Source organism: Pinus tabuliformis, chromosome 9, assembly GCF_031772625.1.
Source record: "Pinus tabuliformis cultivar Carrire ecotype Pingquan chromosome 9, CPIR1, whole genome shotgun sequence".
Classification (NCBI taxonomy): Eukaryota; Viridiplantae; Streptophyta; class Pinopsida; order Pinales; family Pinaceae; genus Pinus; species Pinus tabuliformis.
This window is the reverse complement of record NC_142307.1, coordinates 1,337,871,873-1,337,896,637: the sequence shown is the minus strand read 5'-3', so window position 1 is coordinate 1,337,896,637 and position 24,765 is coordinate 1,337,871,873. Positions and strand designations below refer to the sequence as shown.

The following is a 24,765-nucleotide window of genomic DNA, read 5'->3' as shown; positions in this document are numbered from 1 at the left end:
ATTTTTCCTAAGGCTGCTCCTATTGCTTTGTTCGAGGCATCTGTGTGAATGTGGAAAGGTAGGGCCCAGTTTGGGCCTCTGAGAATTGGGGCAGTCACTAACTTGCTCTTTAAGGTATCTAGGGCTTCTTGACAGTTTTCTGACCATATGAACTCAACATCTTTGCCTAAGAGGCCAAACAAAGGAGAGGCTAGCTTGCTGAAATCTTTAATGAATCTCCTGTAATATCCAGCTAAGCCTAGGAAACTTCTGACATCTCTCACCTTTTGAGGAGGTGGGACCCTTTGGATGATGGCAATTTTGTTGGGGTCCACCTGTAGTCCTTGCTGAGATATTGCATGACCTAACATGGTCCCTTTAGTCATCAAAAATTCACATTTTTCCGGACTGAGGGATAGGTTCATCTCAATACACTTGTCTAGAACTTTTCCTAGGTTAGATAAAGCTTCCTGAAAGTCAGAACCATAAGGAGTAAAATCATCCATGTATATTTCTACTGCATCATGAACTAGTTCAGAAAATATACTCAATACCACTCTTTGGAAAGTGCTGGAGCATTACACATACCAAAAGGAAGGACCTGGTATGCAAAAGTACCCCAAGGACAAGTGGAAGTGGTCTTATCTTGGTCTTCTGGGCTGATTTGTATATGATTTTACCCGCTAAACCCATCTAGGAAGGAGAAAAACTTCTTCCCTACCAGACCGTCTAACACTTGATCTATGAAAGGCAAAGTAAAATGGTCCTTTTTAATGGCTTTGTTCAATTCCCAATAGTTGACACAGATTCTCCACTTACCATTTTTCTTTGGCACTAGCACCAAAGGAGAGACCCATTCACTGTCAGAGATGGGACAGACGAATCCTGCATCAAGCAATTTCTGCAGTTCTTCCTTAACAATATCTTTAAGTGCTGGATTCATCCTCCTTTGAGGTTGCCTGGCTAGTTTGCAATCTTCCTTGATGTATATATGATGAGTACATACTGAAGGGTGAACTCCCTTCATCTCCTTATAACTCCAGGCGAAGGCATCTAGATGTTTTCTCAGTAAGCTGCATGGTTCCTTCTCCTGGGAAGTGGATAAGGATGGATTGATTTTCAATGTTCTTTCTTGGCCGAAATCTATATTCTTAACATGGAGGGAAGTGGAGTCGACCGCACAGAGATCAATTGAGGGGTTGTTTTGGGTTTCTCTTACTATGTCTTCTAATGGTGATACACTGGGAGGTGGATTTTGAATCAAATTTTCAATCATATCATCCTCATCTTGTTGTTTTCCCCCCATGGCGATTTCTAATGCATAAAGTGATGTAGAATAAACTTCATCCTCATCTTCCTCCTTCAATCAAAGAGGTAGATCATGTTCTAGCAAGGGTTGGGCAGGAGGATATAGGACTAACTGCTTGGACACGTGCCCATTCTTTATGGTCATGTTCCCAACTCGACAACTGATGTAGGCATCGGCTGTAGCCAACCAGGGTCTTCCCAGAATGAGAGGATACCCAGTGAGCTTTGTTTTTGGTTGGAGAACTAAGAAATCAGCAGGGTACTCCCAGGAATCAATGGAGGCCATCACATCTTCCACAATCCCCTCAGGGGTCACTGTGGAGCGATCTGCTAGCTGTAACACTGTCGTGGTCTTCCTCAAGGAGCCCTGGAGGTTAAGTTTGAGCTTTGTGTCCTTTATCATCACATTAATGGCAGCTCCCAGATCAATCAAGGTATGCGGGATCATTGTGCCATTGATGTGAACATCAACTATTGGGCTTCCAGGGTCCAGATACTTTGGACAGATTACCTGCCCCAACATCAGGTCGGACAGTTGTCCTATGACATTGATGGTTGGGGAATCTCTCCTGCGCCTTCATGGATGCCTAAAGCACTTCTCTTTGATCAACCTATTGTAGATAGACACATCTTTTATAGCTTGGAGAAGTGGTATATTTACACATAAATGTTTCAATTATCCCAGGAGTTCAGTCTCTTTTGGGGTAGGCTGGACTGTCACAGATAGTCTCTCAGGAAAGAGTCGATTTGCTTTAGATTCGCTTTCCTCTTTATCTTCCTCAACCTACCTGGGTGGAGGCTGGCTATCTGGGAGGACTTTCCTAGATCTCAAGTTAATTTCTTGAATCTCCACAGCATAAGTTGGGCATGATATTGAGATGTGAAGGACCAAGGAGGAGGCGTGGACCAGGAAGGATGAGCAGGAGGGCCCCAAGAAGGTATGGAGGTGACTTGGTTGGGGTTGTAGTATGCCTGAGATGTCCCTTGCATCCCCTGCTGGTATGGTCTAGGTCCATGCGGCCTTCTTTGGTTTATGTAATAGAGTTGTTCAGTGACTCCCTCAGCCCCTTGATATACAGCTTTAAGTCCAGGCAAGGAAGGGCACTTATCTGTAGAATGATTTTCTTCACAGACTAAACAAACCTCTATAGAGTTCAATGGGCATTCATTCCTAGGATGCCTCCTGGTGCATCTAGGGCAAAAAATGGCCAGAGCCCTCTCTGATTCCTCTTGTTTTCTTTTGATATGTAAGGTATCCATTTGCATGGCAAGAGTTTGCAACATCTCACTCTTGAAGTCTTCCAGCATGTTTCCAATTTCTCCTTTAATGGATGATTTGGAGGAAGAGGTACTGGCGATGGGTTGACTCTCCCTACCTTTCTTTCTGGCTACTCTATAATGGTTTCTAAAAATAGTCTTTATGTCCTCACAAGATAGTTGGTAGATGTCTCCCCTGGCCAGTAGATGGAGGGTGTCTAAAAGATCTTCTCGAATTCCCCTGAGCAGGACCAACTTCAGAGATTCAGGGTCAAGTGTACACCCAACCCTTTTGTAACTGAGCTGGAACCTCTCTGCATAGTCTTCTAGGGATTCATCACTTCCTATGGTCATTCAGAAGATTTCTTCTTTAGTATCTTTTGACCTACAATAGTCTTGATACTTTTTGTTAAAGGCTTGCTGCATCTGAGCCCAAGTTGTGATGTTATTGCCAGGTAATCCCATGAACCAGCGCAGTGCTACATCCTTGAGAGTAGAAGGGAACAGTTTCAACTTTTTCTCATCTTCTGCATAGTCATAAGTTCGACAGATGACAGCAAACTCAAACAAGAAGGTGTCAGGATCTTCTGTAGTCAGACCATGGAAATGAGGTAGGGCAGAAGGGCTTATATTCTTCATTTTGGTGTCCCCATTGGTCTCCCGAATGGGAAAGGTACCCTCTATTCTCTCTCCATTCCCCCTAGCATTTCTGTTTTCAGCCATTGGCTCCAAAGGAATGTTTTCTTCTTCTTCTCCCCTATAGGTTCTTCAAATATGTTTGGTTGTTCACCTAAGGGTTCTTCTTGATCGCAGCCACCGAAGAAGAGAGAAGGTTGGCTGTGTGAAGCAGTGGGGGTGTTGGGCAAAATTTTTCCTGAGTTATCTCTATTCCTACGAGGCATGAAAGGAAATATTTTTGGGTGGTTTTTGTATCTTTTTCCCCACACTGAATGTACCTGCAGAAACTGAAATTGCGATTGAACAAAAAAAACTACAACTAAATGAAATAAACTTGCTAAATGGAAATTTGCAGAATTGGAAAGGAAAGCAAGGAGATGCAGAATTGAAAGAAAAGAACTGACTAGTCTACTTTTGCTGAAATGAAATTTGCAGAATTGAAAAGGAAAGCAAGGAAGTGCAGAACTTGAAAGGAAAGAAATGACTAGTCTACTTTTGCTGAAATAAACTATTAGCAGAATGTTGCAAGAAGAAATAGAAGAAAGAAGTAATCACAGAATACTCTGACGCTTCCCCGGCAATGGCGCCAAAAAGTGGTGAGCACCAGTATTGCAGCAATAATGCTGCAACTCCTGGGCTGCCTACTTTACTCTTATCAACTTGGTAGTTCGTAACAAACTTGGAAGTGTCGGTGCTGTATGCACAAGTACTAGTTCTCACTGCAGGTTGTCACTTGGTCAGCCAGCGCAAGATCACTAGGAGCTCAAGCCAACTTCTATGGATTCCAGAAGAAGCTCTATATGTGATGAAAGGAAAGAAAGATTACTCTACAGATGCTATTCTAACTGCAGAAAGGAGAAAGACTGAAATGTAAAGCAAACCTAGTAAACCCTAATTAACCAACTAATTCTACTTTTGCAGAAAGCACTATGAAAACCATGAAAGGAATGCCATTACCTACTCAAGGAAGTAAACAACATCTAACTATGCTATTTTTGGAAGTAAATAAGAAAAAAAACATATTTTTGGATTTTTATGTGAATTTGACATGCATGTAATTTATTGTGTGTGAGTGTGGTAGCGAATAGGTGGCGTTGAAGGGTGGTTTTGGGACTTGAGAGGATGTAGGATGGTGTGGATGGGTCCTAGGAGGTCTCAGGTGGCCTTCTGGAGGATTTTCCCACACTCGGCCTTCAAAAGAAAGCCTACAAGAAAATCTACAGGAGGACACAGGAAATCTACAGGAGGAAAACAGGGAAACTACAGGAGGCCTACAGGAGGAGGCCGAGAGCAGTTTTCACTGTTTTGAGGGTGTGAGAGTGGGTGAAAAAGGTGGATGAAGGTTGGAATGAGGTGTTAGGGTGCCTAAGGTCTACCATGAATCACCAAGAGAGAGAAAGATGATTGGGTTTGCTCAAGGAGAGAGGAAGAAGTTCTATGGAAAAATGCAGGAAACTAGGGCAGAATTGAGGTGAGATTTGGGAGACCTATAGGGCATGGATCAGATGGAGGGTATGATTGCTGATAAGCTAGCCTATTGTTGGAAGAGATTTTCTGCATAGAAACTGACAGTCAACCAAGGAAATCAAGCAACAAGTGAAATGAATGCATTTAGGAAAAAACAGAGTTTTGCATAAAAATGGTCTAAACTATGATCTATGAAAGGAAATGCTAAGAAATGATGTAGGAAAAGGAAAGCATGAAAGAAGACTATTTCAAATCAGGAAGTAAGCATGATGAAGAAGATCTAAAGCAAAGCAAAGCTGGACTATTAACCTACTAAAAAGCTGCAAACACTAGAAGTCCTATGAAGGAGGAAAATCTGTGTTTTTGGGGCAGCAAGAGAGTCTTTGCCTCAAATCATGGTCCCAGAGGGAGGAAGAGAGGCCAAGGCACTATTGCTAGCCTTTTGAATCTTTGCTGGTCACTGCTTAACCTGCTACAGAAAGCACAAATGGAAGCAAACTACTAAATCATCAAAAGCAACCTATTCTTAACCATAAGAGAAATACATCTAACAGCAAACTAATCTACAAACTGAAACAAAGCATACAAATACAAGTAAAGAGGAGCTTGGCTGCTTGGATTGGGCCCTAACCCAAGAGCTTCAGCCCTCTGAGGTAACTCAGTGCTAGCTAAAAAATGATTCCATCTTTATTTTCAAAGCAATAGCAAGATTACATGAAACTGTCACAAAATAATAAGCTTGAAATTTGAGTAGAATTTACATAAGCAAAAATCGGACCCTAGTGAGGCCTTAGGCCTCTCTACTTATACAAATGAAGCTACCAACGGCTTCCTTAAAATCAGGGAGGCTTGGCTCCCAAAACTCGAGATAATCATCAGTCATGCTCCACTTGCTTGGCTGCCTTCTAGTGCATGATTCAGCTGTTTGTACTCCGAGCTAAATGAAGGGGAATTCGAAGTGAGGAGTAATAAATGAGGGGGATTCCCTCCTATAAGTCCTCTCCTCTGTCCACTTCAAGTTATTGTTGCCATTTTTCCATTGGATCCTTGACTTTGACCTCAAAATCCATCAATAATATGCATTAAATACATGTTAGACCACATGGCACAATAACTAACTCAACTCACTCTATAAGCATAAATATAATCAGAAAATCATACAATAAGCTAAGAGAATGGTTGATTTGACTAGGTTAGGAGGTAAAATGAGCCCATATAATTACCCATTTATGAGGCTCATCAATTACCATGAATAGAGAAAAACTCTGACATAGGATTGGAAACATCATAGCAAATAATTTCAAAGTGGAATTTTACATATTTTACCTGGAATTTGAGAAGTCATTCAATTGGAGGTTAGAAGAACAAAACCCTGGAACTTTGGTATTCTCTCCAAGGAAAATACATCTCGGCATGAGAGACTGTAAATGAATCCAAACCACCAGAAATTAAAAACCATAATTTTATACTTGAAAAACCATAAAAGAAAGTAATGATTACTAAGAGTATGTCTTAGTGGTTCACCTGAAAGTTATTGTTGGTCGCAAGCAAAGAGAAAAATCCTAATGTTCAATTATGAACTCTAGAAAACTTTTATGGTCGATGGCCAATGTTCTATACAAACCCTTGATAGAGAAACACCATAGGTATAGTAGCAAGAACCTAACAAATACCACAACGATAGGATTAGTCCACAAAGAGATTAAATCCTAACAATTTATAAAAAAATAGTTTAAACAAAAATGAAATGACACGACAGTAAATCAATTACCTCTGATGCAATTTGGTGAACAAATCAATGTACAATTGTCTGTTCGAAATACTTAACGATGCAATGAATGGCAGGAACAAAAAACCTATTTTCTTCCATGTCAAAAGACTCTTGAGAAATTTAGTCACAAAGTGGTAAGTTACAGAGTATTGTGAGAAAATGAATAATCAGACAAGAACAATCAGGGTAGTCATTACATCACATGAAAACCCTGAAAACTCTAGCCACCGTCGATTCTACAGATCGCATCATAAATGTCAATTTGGTAGATGAAAAGGACAATTCATGGAGGTGCAAAGGAATGACATGTATATGCATGGAAAATTCCAGAAAGAATTCATATAAAACTATATAAACTATATTGAATTTGATGCAGAGGACCATGGAATAAAATACCACATTGAAACAACAATTTCAAAGTGTGAATATTGATATATGTAAATGCAATTGGTTATAAACCAAAAATATATATATATGGCCTGACATATGGAGTGCATATGTTTTGTTCAATATAATCGACATATGTTATACGCTCATGTAAGAATAAGGCCGGAAAGTTCTAACTAAATTTCAAACGATGGCAATTGTTATATATTATAATTAGGGTAAAAGCAAAAGAGTATAAGAATAAGACAGGAAAGTTCTAACTAAATTTCAAACGATGGCAATTGTTATATATTATAATTAGGGTAAAAGCAAAAGAGTATTGTATATAACTCGAGTATGTTGGTGAATAAAGAAAACATATTTTTGTTTAATACACTCAAATATGTATAAATACAATACATTGTATAATAGATAAGTGATAAATGGGTCTCAAGTTGGTAGACCAGATTCAACTAGAACATTAAGATAAGATAAATATAACAGTAAGAAGGAATTTAGTGTATAAATTTCTAAAAGACAAATAACACATGTAATTTGTGGAAGAAGGAAAATGTCTTGGTATAGAATAGCAATGCCTTAAAATGAGATTCTCAACAACTAATATGAGTATAGAGAAATTCAAATAAGATGTCAATACAAAAATGATAGGGAAGGAATACTATGCGTCGCTAATAATTCAATATCATAAAATTTCTATTAACTATTTTAGAATGAAATATACATAAATAATTAATAGAAGTAGGAATCTCTTCGAAAGAAACAAATATAGGAAAAATAGAATTATGTTACCAAAATAGTTAATTGATTTGTGTTTAAATAAAAAATTGTTAGAAAAAATTTATTACAAAAGAAAGCTAAAATATTTTACATCATTTAAGATTATAACTTTATTATTATAATAAAATTACTTAATCTTTTTCTTGATATTTAACCTATATAATCAAACCCTTTGATTATTATTATTTAGTTAATGAATTTTATTTTTAATCTTTCACTTATGTTTATTGTTTTTTTTGTTGACAAAGGTATATTATATTTTCATATAAATAAATTAGGTTTCGGTTTGTTTTTAATAACTGAGTATCTTATAATTGTTTAATATTATAAGATCTATGATGTATTAATTGAGTATCCCATATTTGATTCAAATATCATGGAAAAAGATTAAGAATAAATATCACTGGGAGAATTAAAACAATCACAAATACTTTTATAAAAATAAAATAAAAAAGGGTGGGAAAAGGTGTTTTTATTAGGTTCCCCCATCTGGACTTAACTTTATCACTTTACCATTATGCTATGCCATGGATAATCACCTGCGCTCGACTTGAAACAAAAACTTTCAATTAAAATTTCACACTTTTTTAATACTCCACTTCAACCATACATGGCTATTACTTATAAAGCCCTGCATATATTCCATGGAGTAGATGTCAATGAGGGTAAAACACAAACATTTGAAAGAAAGTTAAGTTGCTACTTATGTAGAAAATCAACTTCAATAATTTTCCAGCTTCTCAACTTCTTCAACACTTAAGAAAGTTTAGTTGCTACTTATGTAGAAAATCAACTTAAATAATTTTCCAGCTTCTCAACTTCTTCAACACTTCCAATGTACAAAGGTATTCTCTGATGAACTTGCTCCAGGAATAAATGGATAGTCAGAGCTTAGTAAGTAAACAAATAGAGAATCTTGATTGATTGTCAAAAAGTCAATAAGCTATTTTAATATTTAAATGGAACTTCAACTGACCTCTTGTGGGTGTATGTCGAGAACTCTTTCATGGCCATCGGATCCTTTACCACCTGCTTGCTCTGCTAGATAACTCATTGGAGCACATTCATACAGAAGTCTGAGGTTCCCATTGACACTTTTCTTGTCAAAAGGATATCCATAGATCCCACCATACAACAGAGTCCTGTGGAAATCACCCACCAGAGTAAGGCTTCCCAGAAGGCTGAAGAGAAGGATTCTTGAGATCGTCTATGTACCTTTTCAGCTTGTCATCCCACAGTTGGTAGTTGCCTTCATTGAAGGAATAAATGCTTCCTTTCTTGGGAATCTTTATGTCTACATGGGTCAATACAAATTCACCATACATGGGATCCAAAGTAAAGCCATAAACCTCCTTTCCCACTGATAAAACTAAAATCACAGAACTGGAATACATGTAGTACCCTGCAGCCAACAGATTGCTCCCTCGTTGGCACACATTCACAATGCATCGTTGCTTCACCTGACCAAGCTGCCCATTTAAGTTAAACTCAATTTAACAACCATCACAAAATTAAATTAGAAGAACAAATCATTATGTAGCTGCTAACAAAATTAAATCAGAAGAACAAGGTCTGAATTTGATTTAATTCAGAACTCGATCCATAACATATTTTTCTTCAATTCCATTCCATTTGAGACCATGGTGAATACAGATAATACTCAGAGGGGGCTTCCTTCCTTCCTCTGTGGAAGATTTAAGAACCATTTACCTCATTATCATTGTCACCGTCGAAAATCCACTCGTCAATAGGATTGTAAATTCCAAAAATAGACCCTGTGTAGACAGCTGCATCAACATTTGAGGATCCATCCAATGGATCAAAGACAACAACGTAGTTTCCAGAGTAGCTCTCCTCTATAGCCACAGGAACATCCTCTTCTTCTGAAGTAATAATTCCTGTTCTGCCACTTGACCTCAAGCAACCACAAAATACCTGCATGGCAAAATTATTCTCCTCACTACATATTGTCATAGAGTAATAATAATGGTTGGAGCATCATGTATAGGAAGCATTGATGTAAATATTTCTTCACCATATATAATAATAATAATGGCTCGCTTGTGCGTTAGGACTTAACATATGTTGGGCACCATATATACTTAACCTTGGTATGTGTTTGATTTGGGCAGAAAAGGGGCCAGCCCCCTTACCACATGACCAAGCACTCAGAACCAAGACCTAACACTCGGCGGTTAACAATTATGGGATTGTCGGTCACATGCCCGCGGTTCTGCCTGACGATCACGGTCAACTGACCATTCAACTAGCAGTTAGGTTGGCGGCGCTGCCATTTTTGGTGGCCTCGCCATATTTGGCGGGCTTAACTGTAGTCTATCTAGACTTAGCTGGAGTTATTCTAGGTCAGACTGGTAGTTCATGAATATTCCATAACTTTGGCTAAGAAAGGCCATTTGAGGCAAAATGTTTTTTGATTTTGGGTCTCTTCGACATTGTAAATCCATTGGCATAGGTTTTACAACCAACAGAGGTCATTTGCAGGTGATTTTACTTCGAGGAAGTTCCAGGAGTCACTAGGGCCATATCAGTTTGGGAGCTGCATTGGGATGTGTGCAGCCATTGAATGTGAAACGAAGGCCATTTCTGATTGTATTCTGTGCTCTAAGTCTATTTCTACAGCGCATTTTGCCTGTTGAGGCATTCTTCACCTCGAATTTCTTCAGGGAATCTTTCTGGGCCACTAGGGCCATTCCAGTGCTTGAGCTGTTTAGAGGCTTTATTCATCTATTTTCGGTGATTCAAAGCCTACTCCTGTTGTCTTCGACCTTCTGAGTCCATTGGCAGAGGTTTTAGAACCATTGGAGGTCATCTTCACCTCGAATTTCTTCATAGAAGTTTAAAGGGCCACTAAGGCCATGTGGAGAAAGTACTGTTTAAGGTACAATTTCACTATTTAGTGCTTGGGGAAGAGCATTCTTAGCTGTTTCCTATCTTCTAATTCTATTTTTATAGTCAGATTTTCCTTTAGAGGAACTTATTTACTTGTATTAGCCTTTGCAGCTTTCTTAATACAAGAGGACAAGCCCATTTTGGGAGGCTTGGTCCAGCAGATGTAGCCTAGGAGGGGTGAACTGCTTCATCATCTTTGTGTCATTATTTGCTGAAGATATCATGCTAAAAAAATCTAATATAATGTGTTAAACAACAAATTTAAATAACTTGCCTTCACACATAAACACCTAAACAACTGCTCAAACTTATTTGTTTTATTCCGCAAGACATCAAGCTTCAAGCATGAGTATTTTAATGACATCTGAGTGTTTACTTCTATTATTTCTTTAGGCAGAGCCTGTAGAGGGCCAGGTAGCCTCTAGAACTCATCCTCTCTTTAGAGGTGACATATTCAGTAAATGCCCCTACAATCTATCTTTGTATTAGAAATAAGAAGTTCTCACATTTTCAGAGTTAACCTTGGAGTTGTTTGCACATTTAAAATTATTGGAAATGGATACCTTGCACCCTTTATTCAAGTACATTCCATTTTCAGATCAAGTGGTATCAGAGCAGGTTTTTGTTGTTTATATGCTCTAGGAAAAGTTATATAAACTATAGACAGAGTTTGAAGCAAGCCAGGAAGCCTTCAAACCGCTTTTGTTATACAATTGCGTAGTAGATAAATGCTACTTCAGTCAATCTCTGGTTTAGTTTATATTTTGAGCATTTGTGCAATCAACCTTGACTGTTTTATTGTGTGCATGAGTTTGCTTGAGCTCATTTTGGGATAGCTAGTGTTAACCCTCTCCAAGAGTTGAAGGCATTTGGTCAACAACTTGTCATTGTTGAAAGCTTTGAGAACTCTGTTTGAAGTTCCTTTTGTTATTTGACCATTTACATGATGTCAATTTCTTCTGCAAGTGAAGTTTCCTCCTTCACGAAACTCTTCAGTAATGACATGAAAGAAGAGTTCATTAAGGTGAAGGCCTTGGTGAAGATTCTCCTTGAGGATCAAAGGGAAAGTGCTAAGCTTCATGCACAATTGTTGGCTATGCAGGAAGAGAAGGAAATAGTTCTCCAAAGACTGCATGACATGGAGAAACAACTCCTGCAAGCTCAAGAAGCTTTGTCCAAGAAAATACCTCTTCTTTAGGACGTAAATCATGAGGTAAATCATTCAGATTTGTCTTCAATTTCCTCTATTGAAAAGTGTGTTGGTTCTTTTGAAAGACATACAAGAGGTATAGGGTCCAAATTGATGTTGAAAATGGGCTATCAAGAAGGCAAAGGTTTGGGCAAGCATGCACAAGGCATTGTTGAGCCTATTTGTGTTGTGGAGCGACCCAAGAATGTTGGTCTTGGATATGAGCAGTCTAATGGCGAAGCATTGATCACATGCATTCAAGAATGTGATGCAAATTTGAAGAGAACATTTCTCCCAAGTTCTCAATTGCATCAATGTCATGATGGCAATCTTCCTTACCATTGTTTGAAGCCTTTGTTGTAGCAAGAAGATGGTAGACATGCAGCTTATGGCAAGCATGCAATTTTAGGCAGTTTTCAAGACAAGAACGATGATGTTAGTTTGCAATTGAAAGTTGGAGCATCTACTAGTTCATCTTCTCATGATCAATTCAATTGTTTTTCTGCAAGGCATGATAATTTTACATGCTTTAATGGAAGAAAGATTTGTTGTACATATTGTGGTTGATTTAACCATCATGTTTCGAGATGCTGGATGAGAAAGAAAATGCACAGGAAGTAGATGAAGCAAAGACTACCTTCAAATAAGATGCATAATATTTGCACTTTTTGCCAAAAGAGGGGACATGTTGTCTCTCATTGTTGGACTTTACATCCAACTTGTCGTCCCACACACATGTAGCAAGAGGACAAAAAGATTGGCGAAGGTGAAACCACAGATGCCATTATTGATGTGAAAAGGGAAGTTTCACATGAGGAAGAATTGCAGTAGCAAAAATCGCCATGGAAGTGGCTTGGTGAGAAGTGGATGGACTTCTTGACACAGTAAGACGTACTCCTTTTGTACATATACAAACTTTGGATGTATGCATGTTTTTTATGTTGTTGCAAAATTTCACCATGGAGGTAAAAGATGAGTATGGTACTCACTATTATTGCAGCAATGTCTTTCATTTCAGCTCTTTGTCACCCACATGTTGTTTTTTGGGTTGATGTACTTGTTGGTCTTTGAAAAGAAGAGTTGAAGTTGCACCTGTACATAGAGGTTGTAGGTGTATTTGTCGAACTGTATATAGTTCATTATACATGATACATGCATATGTGTTTGTAAATATATATTGTTGTTGGTCAACTAGTGTCGCTTGTGAGCACACCTTTTACATTGTCGATTGTGTCACACAATGCTTATCGACTTGTGTCGATTGTGTCACACCTTGATTATTGACTTGTGTCGATTGTGTTGCATATGTTTTGTCGACTTGTGTCGATTGTGTTGCATATGTTTTGTCGACTTGTGTCGGTTGTGTACACACTTGCTACATTTATGGTTGAGTCCATTGTTCAACACATTTCAGGTCAACTTGTCGTTGATGATTGTCTTGTTGCACAAGGTACCTTTGGTGTCATTTGGTGCAGGGAACGAAATTGGTGCAAAGCAGTGTACAATTCCATGAGCTAGAAAAGCATGCAAGCAAAGAGGCCTCAAATTTCAGCATGGGTCTCTACTTGGTTCATTATGGTTTGCTTACTTTTATTGTTCGTGAACAGAACCATTGTACTTCTTTTTGGAGAAGTTTTTGCAGCATGTATCCCAAGATTTTGGGATGAGCATTTGCATTACTTTCAGCATGCTACAGCCAGTACAAGCATTCTTCTACAACTACTTCATTTTTGGAAGTTTGTTGTGGGTATTGGCCTAAGTCACCTTCAGTTTTCCTTCTGGAGAAGGAGGTGCCATTGATGGGCATAGTGACAGTTGGCAAGCCCACATGTTCAGTGGAAGATTTCAGCTCATACATCAGCAAGTGTCATTGCTGGTTTCTGCAATTTTCAGATTTGTCTGGCGAGAAAACTTGGTCAGGATTCGACAAGTACTTGGCTTATTCAGCAAAAATTCGCCATGACGACAGTTGGCAAGGTAGGAGATTTTGGTTATCTTTCTGCTCATTTGGCTGAACAGAAGAGGATGTTTTTGTTCTCTCATTTGCTGTACAATTTAGTTCAGAGTTTTCAGTAAGCTTTTGGGGTCCAAAATCCTCTCATTTGGGAGGTGTGATCAGGAGCTCAAGACCAAGTGTTGAAAAATGCTAAAAAAGGAAAGTTCTTAGAACTGGTTCAAACCTGAACAATCGGATAGGTCTCGTCTTCTTGATTCCAGCGCCACAAACGGTTCAAAAAATGGACTCCATATGGAGAAGTTATTCCGATTTAAAAATTGCCCAATGACCTCCATTTTTGAATTTAAAAAAAAAAAAGAAAAAAGAAAAAAAAAAGAAAAAAGAACATTTAGAGGAATATCCCCAAAATATTCGGGGAATATTCTGTTTGAACGGTCCAATAGCGCGCTGACACGTGGCCCCAGGACTGCAATGTGGTGTTGGGAAAATTTTTTATGGAGCTCACGGGACTCGACCCCGGGTCGTGTGGCCGCCAGCCCACAGTTCCCACCGGCCCGCCTGCACATTAGGACTTAACATATGTTGGGCGCCATATATATTTAACCTTGGTATGCATTTGATTTGGGTGGAAAAGGGGCCAACCCCCTTACCACATGACCGAGCGCTCAGAACCAGGACCTAACACTCGGCGGTTAACAGTTCCGGGATTGTCGGTCACATGCCCGCGGTTCCGCTCGGCGGTCACGGTCAACTGACCATTCAACTTGCAATTAGGTTGGTGGCCACTCCATTTTTGGTGTTCCCGCCATTTTTGGCGGGCTTAACTGTAGCCTATCTAGACTTACCTGGAGTTATTCTAGGCTAGACTGGCAATTCATGAATATGCCATAACTTTGGCTAGGAGAGGCCTTTTGAGGCAATTTCTTTTTTTGATTTTGGGTCTCTTCAACATTCTGAATCCATTGGCATAGGTTTCACAGCCAACAGAGGTTGTTTGCAGGTAATTTTGCTTCGGGAAAGTTCTAGGAGCCACTAGGGCCATATCAGTTTGGGAGCTGCATTAGGATGTGTACAACCATTAAATGTGAAACAAAGGCCATTTCTGACTATATTCTATGCTCTGAGTCCATTTCTACAGCTCTTTTTGCCTGTTGATGCATTCTTCACCTCAAATTTCTTTAGGGAAGCTTTCTGGGCCACTAGGGCCATTCCAGTGCTTGAGTTGTTTGGGGGCTATATTCATCTATTTTCAGTGATTCAAAAGCCTACTTCTATTGTCTTCGACCTTCTGAGTCCATTGGCAGAGGTTTCAAAACCATTGGAGGTCATCTTCACCTCGAATTTCTTCATAGAAGTTTAAAGGGCCACTAGGGCCATTTGGAGAAAGTACTGTTTAAGGTACAATTTCACTGTTTAGTGCTTGGGGAAGAGCATTCTTAGTTGTTTCCTATCTTCTGATTCTGTTTTTACAGTCAGATTTTCCTTTAGAGGCACTTATTTACTTGTATTAGCCTTTGCAGCTTTCTTAATACAAGAGGACAAGCCCATTTTGGGAGGCTTGGTCCAGCAGATGTAGCCTAGGAGGGGTGAACTGCTTCATCATCTTTGTGTCATTATTTGTTGAAGATATCATGCTAAAAAAATCTGATATAATGTGTTAAACAACAAATTTAAATAGCTTGCCTTTACACATAAGCACCTAAACAGCTACTCAAACTTATTTTTTTTGTTCCGCAAGACATCAAGCTTCAAGCATGAGTATTTTAATGACATCTGAGTGTTTACTTCTATTATTTCTTTAGGCAGAGCCTGTAGAGGGCCAAGTAGCCTCTGGAACTCATCCTCTCTTTAGAGGTGACATATCTGGTAAATGCCCCTATAGTCTATCTCTGTATTAGAAATAAGAAGTTCTCACATTTTCAGAGTTAACCTTGGAGTTGTTTGCACATTTAAAATTATTGGAAATGGATACCTTGCACCCTTTATTCAAGTACATTCCATTTTCAGATCATCGGAGAGTCCCCAACACCATCTGGTGTTCCTCTGCGAACTGTTGGAGGGTCTCTACGGTGACATCCCTCACCGTCTCTCTAATGTTGTGCAGATCCCCCTCAGTGAGGGTGATTGGGTCGAAAGAAGTCTTTGAAGCCTTCGACTTCTTCCGTGGCCCTACCTGCTCTCTTGGGCGCGATCGTTTCAGTTGGGTGGATGTTGTCTGCTGGTCCATGCCACCTTACTCTATATCTGTCTCCTATTCGGGCGAAGGTGACTTTTCTCCCTCATGCTCTTCCTTTGGTGCCTTTTGTTGTTCTTCCACCAGCTTTGCGTGTCGTCTGGGCCTTAGCTGCTTCTGCTTCGTTCCTACATTTTTCTGCCAACTGCGCCATCTGCAGTTTCGCCTCGTCCTTTTTCCACTGTACGACAAACTTTTTGGCTTCCACCGCGGAGCTGGCTGGAGTGTGCCACTTTGGCAGCCATGATTCAAGGATTGTGAAGATGACGTCGTCTTTTGTCAGGTAGGGTAGCTCGTGCCATGTCTGCATGGGGTCCTTCCATGCCTTGATGTAAATGTGATGGAAATCTGCCTTAAACTTCGTGAAGCTCTGCAGACTGTTGTAGACTATGGGCAATAACTGTAGCTTGCGATTAATCCCCATTCTAATGTTCATCTCCATGAACACCCAGAAGATTTTATTGTCCCTTATCCTCTACGCATCTCAGGTTGCCCACAGCGAAGCGTACTTCACTGCCTTCGGAAGGTCCTACGCAATCGTTGGGAACTGGCTGTCTTCATGCAATTCCCATGCCACCAGTACTATGGACAATAGAAGCTAGGCATAGTGAAAATTCTTCCCCTGCTCTTGTGCCTCGTGGTAGTTCTCAAGGAACTCTCTGCATAAGTAGTTTTCCTAGTTGAACTGGACCCCTTCTACGCATTGCACTGCAAGTACAACCACCGGCGCGGGCACCTCATCTGCATGGCACTTTCGCATAACCTTCACTGCCAATATCTGCGTCGCGACTTTGACCGCAGGGTTATTGATGCTGGAAATCACGTACTCTCTCTTCTTCTTCTCCAGCTTTAACTTCTTCTTCGTGGCCTCTGCGATGGCCAAATCGTCACTCTTACCCTCTAAGATGTTCGTTGGGTCATCCCCTTTGCAAGGGAGTCGGGTAATTTTGTAGATCAAGTGGTCTGTGATGGGGATGGGCTCCTCCAGCCACAATCACCCATCATGCACCAAGGAGAGTAGCTGCCTGATGACAAAAATGGTCACTGGGCCACAATGGTAATGCGACACCCAGAGAAGGTTTAACAGTCCTGCCTTCTCCACACCTCTCAGCCATTTACGCAGCTCCAACTCTATGATTCTAATCAGCACATCTTTCTTTTGGCACATTAGCTATGCGGTTGCCAAATATGAGAACTTCTCGTGGTCCACGAAATCCCAATCTTCAAATTTTAGTACAGGCACTCGCCCCAAGTGCGCTCCTTCGAAAATGATGTCATCGGGGAGCAGCGGAGTCTGTAGAGAGCTCTTGCTCTCATCTATATCTTTAGGCACCTTAGCTCTACCCTTCCGCAGAGGAACATATGCAGGCAACCTAGTAAGAGGGTCCGCACCCTAGGTGTCAACCTCCATTTCTACATCCTCCTCCTCATCTACTAGGATTCCTTCAAATTCTTCCTCCTCATCGGCCTCCAAATTAATAGCCTTACCCTTTTCTTCCATGGCAATCTTAGTCCTTAATGGATTTCTAGGGGATAAGCATAGTGGGACCATAGCTTTCTTGTCTTTCTTGGGTCTTGGCGTGCACAGCGATTTAGGGATTTTTGCGACTATCTGACACTTTCAGGGGCTTCTACTTCTGTAATGGCCTACGCGGCTTCCTCAACGGTCATTACTCTGGTATCCATGGCTTCCTCAGGTGCTGCCATAGTGCTATTCCACAATTCTCTTAACGGCTCGGGTAATTGCTCAAACAACGAATTCGCCTTCAAAAGATCAAATAGATCTGGGTTCATGAATGTTTGTGCACACAACAACTCAGTCCTCAAATTTCCAAGTGTTGTTTGCTGGACAACCCTTTGTAATTTATTGCACCTTTTGAATTTGAATTCGATCGTTCCCCCCACATTCGGTCCATTAATGCTCTATTGGCAGCAAATTTTTAAGAATCTAGCCCATAAAGTTCACCTTAAATGCATGTTTCCCACTCCATTTGGTCTAAAACCAAGCATCACATTGTGAATAGTAACAGTAATGGTCATTTTCCATCCGACCTATGCGGCAGCACAACTACCCTCACGCTGTCGCGGATCCTGTGACACTTCACTACTACACGCAATCCTGACATCACGCAGCTCCCGGGCAGAGTAATTTATAGTGCCACGCCTCCTTTCAGCTACCTGGAGCGCTAAGATTATGCTTCTGTCGGCTATTCAGATGGTCAAGCCCCCTGTGTACACCTTCAACTGACTGCCATTGACTTTTCCTGGGAAGAGTTCTCCATTTAACTTTACCAACTGCACCGTGCCACCATTTGTGATCTCCTTGATAACATAAGGTCCCAGCCAATTCATTTTGAGCTTCCTTAGGAATTTATCAAACTTATTATCATACAACAACACAAAATCATTCACCTTAAAGGTGCGCAACTTAATATGTCGATCGTGCCAATCCTTTTCGCTGCTTTTGGACATGCTGGTGGAAGCTAGCCAAAAACCTTTCCTCTTCAAGCTCCTCCAACTGCGTGAACCTCTCCTCTAGGGCTCTGCGATCCATCATACCTGTGAGCACTTCTATGCATAGACTAGTCACGATGTACTCCATAGGCATCACAGCTTCGACTCCATACATCACAACTTCGACTCCATAGAAAAGCCTAAAAGGTGTTTTTCCCATCTGTTTTTTGCATGTCGTCTTATAAGCCCATAATACTGTAGGTATGCGTAGGTCCTAATCACTTTGCTGCGCATTGCATACCTTGTTCAGTGTGTTTCATACCTTGTTAAATGCTTCTACGCAGAGAACCTTTTGTGCGATTGTTCTTCCTACATAATGTTTCCCCAACGTTAAGAGCCATTTGCACATTCATCCCCCCAACACATGCTTATTGACCATACATTGTAGCGCGGAGTTCATGTGCATCTGCTTAGGTTGTTTTCCATAGACCTGTGCCCACCTGGCCAGATGTGTGTGCAGATCACCCCGTCCATTGTACTTTTCTTTCATTCGCACCCTAGGCTTCCCAAATCATGTGCACATCATTCTCCTACACTTGCGCCAGTTGTTAAAGCTCCCTTTATGTGTACCCCACCACCTCGTGGGCGTAGCGCGCAATACCCAGTCCAAGGCCTGGAATCGTTGCTTTTCTAGCACCTCCCTTTTAAATTTATTCAAGAAGGTATCTACCTCACTTAGACCATCATAAGTAGGCAAATCTCTTACTTTTGTCAATACACAGCGCAGCGACCTCGTCATCATATTACAATTCAATGTAGTTACCTAATGTAACCGATTCTACCATTGCTCCGTCTCCTCATCTGAATCCGATGTATAGGAGATTTCGCGCTCCCATGTAATCCACCCATCCACGGTGGGATTCACCCAGTCCTGGTTTCATGCTATTACCTTATAAATGCAGTCCAAATCATTATCACTTTTATAGTTGTGCACCAGCTCCGTATAGCGCGATCCTTCAGCAGGGTCCATGGGTATAATTACACATAGTGACTTCTTCTCAAAATCATTTTGTGCTTCTTCAGATTAATCACCCCATTCATGTCAGTGGCCCAATCAATTCCTAAGAGCATGAGGTAGGGATTGTTGTCATAAATAATCTCTATCACTTCAAAGTCTGCTAATGTGCTCACTCCCTCAATATCCACAGTTATTCCCTGCAATCGCCCCATGGGTATTATTTTCTGCTAGTTCGCCATTCTTAGCTGAATTGGAGACCACTACAGTGCAGGTTTTCCCATTCGCTCCCACGTTTGTTTCGGCAAAACATTCGCATCCGATCATAAATCCAACATGACTTGATCCATCTCATATTCTTCGATCTGCGTGGTTAGTCTCATCTCTCTTTTCATTCTTGTCTTATGTTTTCCGATCTTCCTGACTACACGCGGTTCTCCTAGAGTGGTTCCAGCGCATCTGTTAATGAGTTGTTGTAACCCCTTCACCGCCTTACTGTTGCGCAGTAGCTTTATACATATTTCTAAGAACGTTGTGAGCATAGATGGGTCCATCTCTGGCTCTGGTTTATCCCGACAACAGAACCATTTGTTGGCTTGAGGGGGCCTAACCTAGGTTCAGAGTTATTTAGCTAAGCAAATCCTACACTACTGGCCCTTTCGGCATTAGCCCGCGGAGCGCGAACTGAAGTCTCACCTGAAGCAGTATGGGGGGATTCTGGAACCAAGTTTCTGCACCCTTGAGATGTTTGTGGTGTCGATTTAGTCCAACTGGGCTTATCTTCGTGTAGGTTACTTCATGCACCGTTCTAACCTTCACTACCCTCACGCTCTGTTATAATCACCTTTCGTGAAGCCCTAACCAAGGGTTGAGATTCTTTTGCGCTACTATGGCAACGAACTGCACTATTTCCCCAAACTACACCACAAATCTTACTTATCTTCTTACAGATGTTAGTCAACTTTGCGTAAATAGATATTCTATCTTGTATTCACTTAATCAATACAGTCATATATATTCGCGCATCATATAAAAAATAGAAGTGCAATTTATACCCAATTTCAAACGATGGCAATCGTTATATTATTATAATTAGGGTAAAAGCAAAAGAGTATTGTATATAACTCAAGTATGTTGGTGAATAAAGAAAACATATTTTTGTTTAATACACTCAAACATGTATAAATACAATATATTATCAAAAGGTATAATAGATAAGTGATAAATGGGTCTCAAGTTGGTAGACCAGATTCAACTAGAACATTAAGATAAGATAAATATAATGGTAAGAAGGAATTTAGTGTATAAATTTCTAAAAGACAAAGAACACGCGTAATTTGTGGAAGAAGGAAAATGTAGCAATGCCTTAAAACGAGATTCTCAACTAATGTGAGTTTAGAGAAATTCAAATAAGATGTCAATACAAAAATGATAGGGAAGGAATACTATGTGTAGGTAATAATTCAATATCATAAAACTTCTATTAACTATTTTAGAAAGAAATACACATAAATAATTTATAGAAGTAGGAATTTCTTTGAAAAAAACAAATATAAGAAAAATAAAATTATGTTACCAAAATAGTTAATTGATTTGTGTTTAAATAAAAAATTGTTAGAAAAAATTTATTAAAAAAACCTAAAATATTTTACATCATTTAAGATTATAATTTTATTATTATAATAAAATTACTTAATTTTTTTCTTAGTATTTAAGATATATAATCAAACCCTTTAATTGTTGTTATTTAGTTAATAAATTTTATTTTTTATCTTTCACTTATGTTTATTGTTGACAAAGGTATATTATATTTTCATATAAATAAATTAGGTTTCGGTTTATTTTTAATAACTGAGTATCTTATAATTGTTTAATATTATAAAATCTATGATGTATTAAGTGAGTATTACATATTTGATTCAAATCTCGTGGAAAAAGATTAAGAACAAGAATCACGGGGGAGAATAAAAACAATTACAAATACACTTTTATAAAAATAAACAAAATAAAAAAAAAGGGTGGAAAAAGGTGTCTTTATTAGGTTCCACATCTGGACTTAACTTTATCACTTTACCCTTATGCTATGCCATGGAAAATTTCACACTTTTTTAATACTCCACTCCAACCATACATGGCTATTACTTATAAAGCCCTGCATATATATTCCATGGAGTAGATGTCATTGAGAGTAAAACACAAACATTTGAAAGAAAGTTTAGTTGCTACTTATGTAGAAAATCAACTTAAATAATTTTCCAGCTTCTCAACTTCTTCAACGCTTCCAATGTACAAAGGTATTCTCTGATGAACCTGCTCCAGGAATAAATGGATAGTCAGAGCTTAGTAAGTAAACAAATACAGAATCTTGATTGATTGTCAAAAAGTCAATAAGCTATTTTAATATTTAAACAAATAAAGAATCTTGATTGATTGTCAAAAAGTCAAAAAGTCAATAAGCTATTTTAATATTTAAATGGAACTTCAACTGACCTCTTGTGGGTGTATGTCGAGAACCCTTTCATGGCCATCGGATCCTTTACCACCTGCTTGCTCTGCTAGATAGCTCATTGGAGCACATTCATACAAGAGTCTGAGCTTCCCATTGGCACTTTCCTTGTGAGAAGGATATCCATAGATCCCACCATACAACAGAGTCCTGTGGAAATCTCCCACCAGGCTGCCAATGTAACGACCAGAGTAAGGCTTCCCAGAAGGCTGAAGAGAAGGATTCTTGAGATCGTCCATGTACCTTTTCAGCTTGTCATCCCACAGTTGGTAGTTGCCTTCATTGAAGGAATAAATGCTTCCTTTCTTGGGAATCTTTATGTCTACATGGGTCAAGACAAATTCACCATACATGGGATCCAAAGTAAAGCCATAAACCCCCTTTCCCACTGATAAAACTAAAATCACAGAGCTGGAATACATGCAGTACCCTGCAGCCAACAGATTGCTTCCTGGTTGGCACACATTCACAATGCATCTTTGCTTCACCTGACCAAGCTGCCCATTTCAGTTAATCCCAATTCAACAACTAGCACAAAATTAAATCAGAAGAACAAATCATTATGTAGCTGCTACCAAAATTAAATCAGAAGAACAAATCATTATGTAGCTGCTAACAAAATTAAATCAGAAGAACAAGGTCCGAATTTGATTTAATTCAGAACTCGATCCATAACATATTTTTCTTCAATTCCATTCCATTTGAGACCTTGGTGAATACAAATAATACTCAGAGGGGAATTCCTTCCTTCCTCTGGAAGATTTAAGAACCATTTACCTCATTATCATCGTCACTGTCGAAAATCCACTCGTCATTAGGATTGTAAATTCCAAAAATAGACCCTGTGGAGACAGCTGCATCAACGTTTGAGGATCCATCCAGTGGATCAAAGACAACAACGTAGTTGCCAGAGTAGCTCTCCTCTACAGCCACAGGAACATCCTCTTCTTCCGAAGCAATAATTCCTGTTCTGCCACTTGACCTCAAGCAACCGCAAAATACCTGCATAGCAAAATTATTCTCCTCAATACATATTTTCATAGAGTACTAATAATGGCTGGAGCATCATGTATAGGAAACATTGATTTAAATATTTCTTCCTTTCCAGATAAATAATTCGCCTTCCAGATTGTCATGGTTATTGGCAAAGGGTTATTTATTGGGTGAATTTTTTTTTCTCTACAATAGTCTACTCAGTAATTTGAGGCCTTACCTCCCTTCATGGCATGCAGAGCCAAGGAACCCTTAAGAGGGAAAATGTAAACCCATTATAGCTTATGTTAAATTGGATTGTCATTGATGAACAGAGAATTTTTATGTGGTACATCCATGTTTATAGATGTTTGCCAGAGTGCAACTTTAGTTGGAATCAGTATGAGCTGGGACAAATCTCAAACCTGTAAATTGTAATTCACAGTTACTGGGTTATCCCTGTAAGGTGACTATGGATTCTTGTAACAATTATATCAAATAATTTATGGGTTCTTGGATAGAGGTGATCAGGTAGGTTGTTAAAACATTCCTAGATGTTAAGCCACCATCCTCACCTTATTCAAATGTTATTCTTGAACTATCATGATATAACCTCACCATTAAGGAACTTCAAAAAAAACATATAAAACAAAAACAATTATGTCAAATAAGTGAACTAAGATTGCAAAATGAGGACGCAGTGTAACCTCGTTTGAGACAACATCCAGCTTCTTCTGATCCTCCCCCTGCACATTGACTCCACCGTGGAGACCTGTGAGATTGGATATTCCAGCTCTCTGCACCAGTGAAGCAATCTGCTTGCAGGCCAATGCAATACTTGATAAGACAACAGTAAGTTCACCATCTATAACACCACTTTGCTCTTGTTTCAGTAACCAACCAGTGAAAGTCGCTATATCATAAATCCCCTTCTTCTTTGGCATTTGCTGCCTCTCTTTCTGTGTTTTGGTAGATTTGTCCAAAACCACTGTGGCCCTTGGACAAAATGGCCTCTTCATACCCAATACATTCTTTTTCTGTGGCCAAATGTTTGCAGAAGATATAAATGAAGATGATAATGGGGATGCGATATAGCTAAGGCTGGCAGTAGCTGCTGCCTGGGATGACCCAGCAGAAGAAGAATGGCAGATTAAAAGATGGGAGGAGAGTGCAGTCGCCATGGCTGTTCTTCTCAGACGTTTAAGGAAATATGTCCGATCTAATGAATGGATGCTCAATATATAATAATAATTTGGAAGGTAAAATTTGGGGATGATAAGAGTAAATAGTCGATCTTCAAGGCTGGACTGTAAATTCCCCAGGCTTCCATTGTACTGCATTGTAATTAATCAACGTGTTTATTTATCTTTCCATGGACAGTTGAGTGGGCGTTGGGCGTTGTTTTAAATATCGTACTTCAATTCCGTGAGAAACCGAAATTCCGTTGCGAATCTCACCGCAATCCACAGATTAAGACATATATATAATAAATATGTATTAAGGCAAATATATAATAATCTATTATTATTTGCAAATTCATGCTGGACATGTTAAAACTAATTATTTTAAAATCTGACTTTAATTTTTAAATGTAATATTCATCATGATTATTTAACATAATATTAATTTAATTCAAATTTATGTAATTTTAATATAAAACATTAAGATTAATATATATTTTATTTAAATGTAACATTAATTTAACTTAAATTTATGTAATCTTAATATATACAAAATAATTTGTGAAGCATTTTAATGTTAATTGTTGAGAGGGGTCTATTATAGGGTAGATCTCACATAAAAACATAAACATGCAAACACGTAAACGTAAATGTAATGTTTAACATTTAACATTTATGGGACAAATAATTATTAATACCATGAGTCAAATACTATGGGTCAAAT

At 39.2% G+C, this 24,765-nt stretch overlaps 1 protein-coding gene and 1 pseudogene across 1 annotated transcript; both read right to left on the bottom strand.

Annotated features, from left to right (window-relative positions):
* Window positions 1-8,413: 8,413 nt before the first annotated feature.
* On the bottom strand, window positions 8,414-9,598 carry LOC149153466 (fructose-1,6-bisphosphatase 1, chloroplastic pseudogene; annotated as a pseudogene).
* Window positions 9,599-21,495: 11,897 nt separating this feature from the next.
* Window positions 21,496-24,052, bottom strand: LOC149153465 (fructose-1,6-bisphosphatase, chloroplastic-like). The gene is made up of 4 exons (XM_089439491.1): window positions 23,568-24,052; window positions 22,666-22,890; window positions 21,873-22,385; window positions 21,496-21,692 (listed from the first exon to the last, which is right to left on the bottom strand). The coding sequence occupies exons 1-4, from the start codon at window positions 24,039-24,041 to the stop codon at window positions 21,621-21,623; spliced, it is 1,284 nt and encodes a 427-aa protein (XP_089295617.1). The 5' UTR covers window positions 24,042-24,052; the 3' UTR covers window positions 21,496-21,620.
* Between the last annotated feature and the right edge of the window lie 713 nt (window positions 24,053-24,765).

Bases quoted from the DNA above. Each gene is read 5' to 3' on its own strand.
- LOC149153465 (XM_089439491.1), bottom strand. From the start codon at position 24,041: ATGGCGACTGCACTCTCCTCCCATCTTTTAATCTGCCATTCTTCTTCT. The intron at 22,891-23,567 runs GTTACACTGCGT...TTTGCTATGCAG, and splicing joins TGGATGTTGTCTCAAACGAG to GTATTTTGCGGTTGCTTGAG. The intron at 21,693-21,872 runs GTCAGTTGAAGT...TTCCTGGAGCAG, and splicing joins TCGACATACACCCACAAGAG to GTTCATCAGAGAATACCTTT.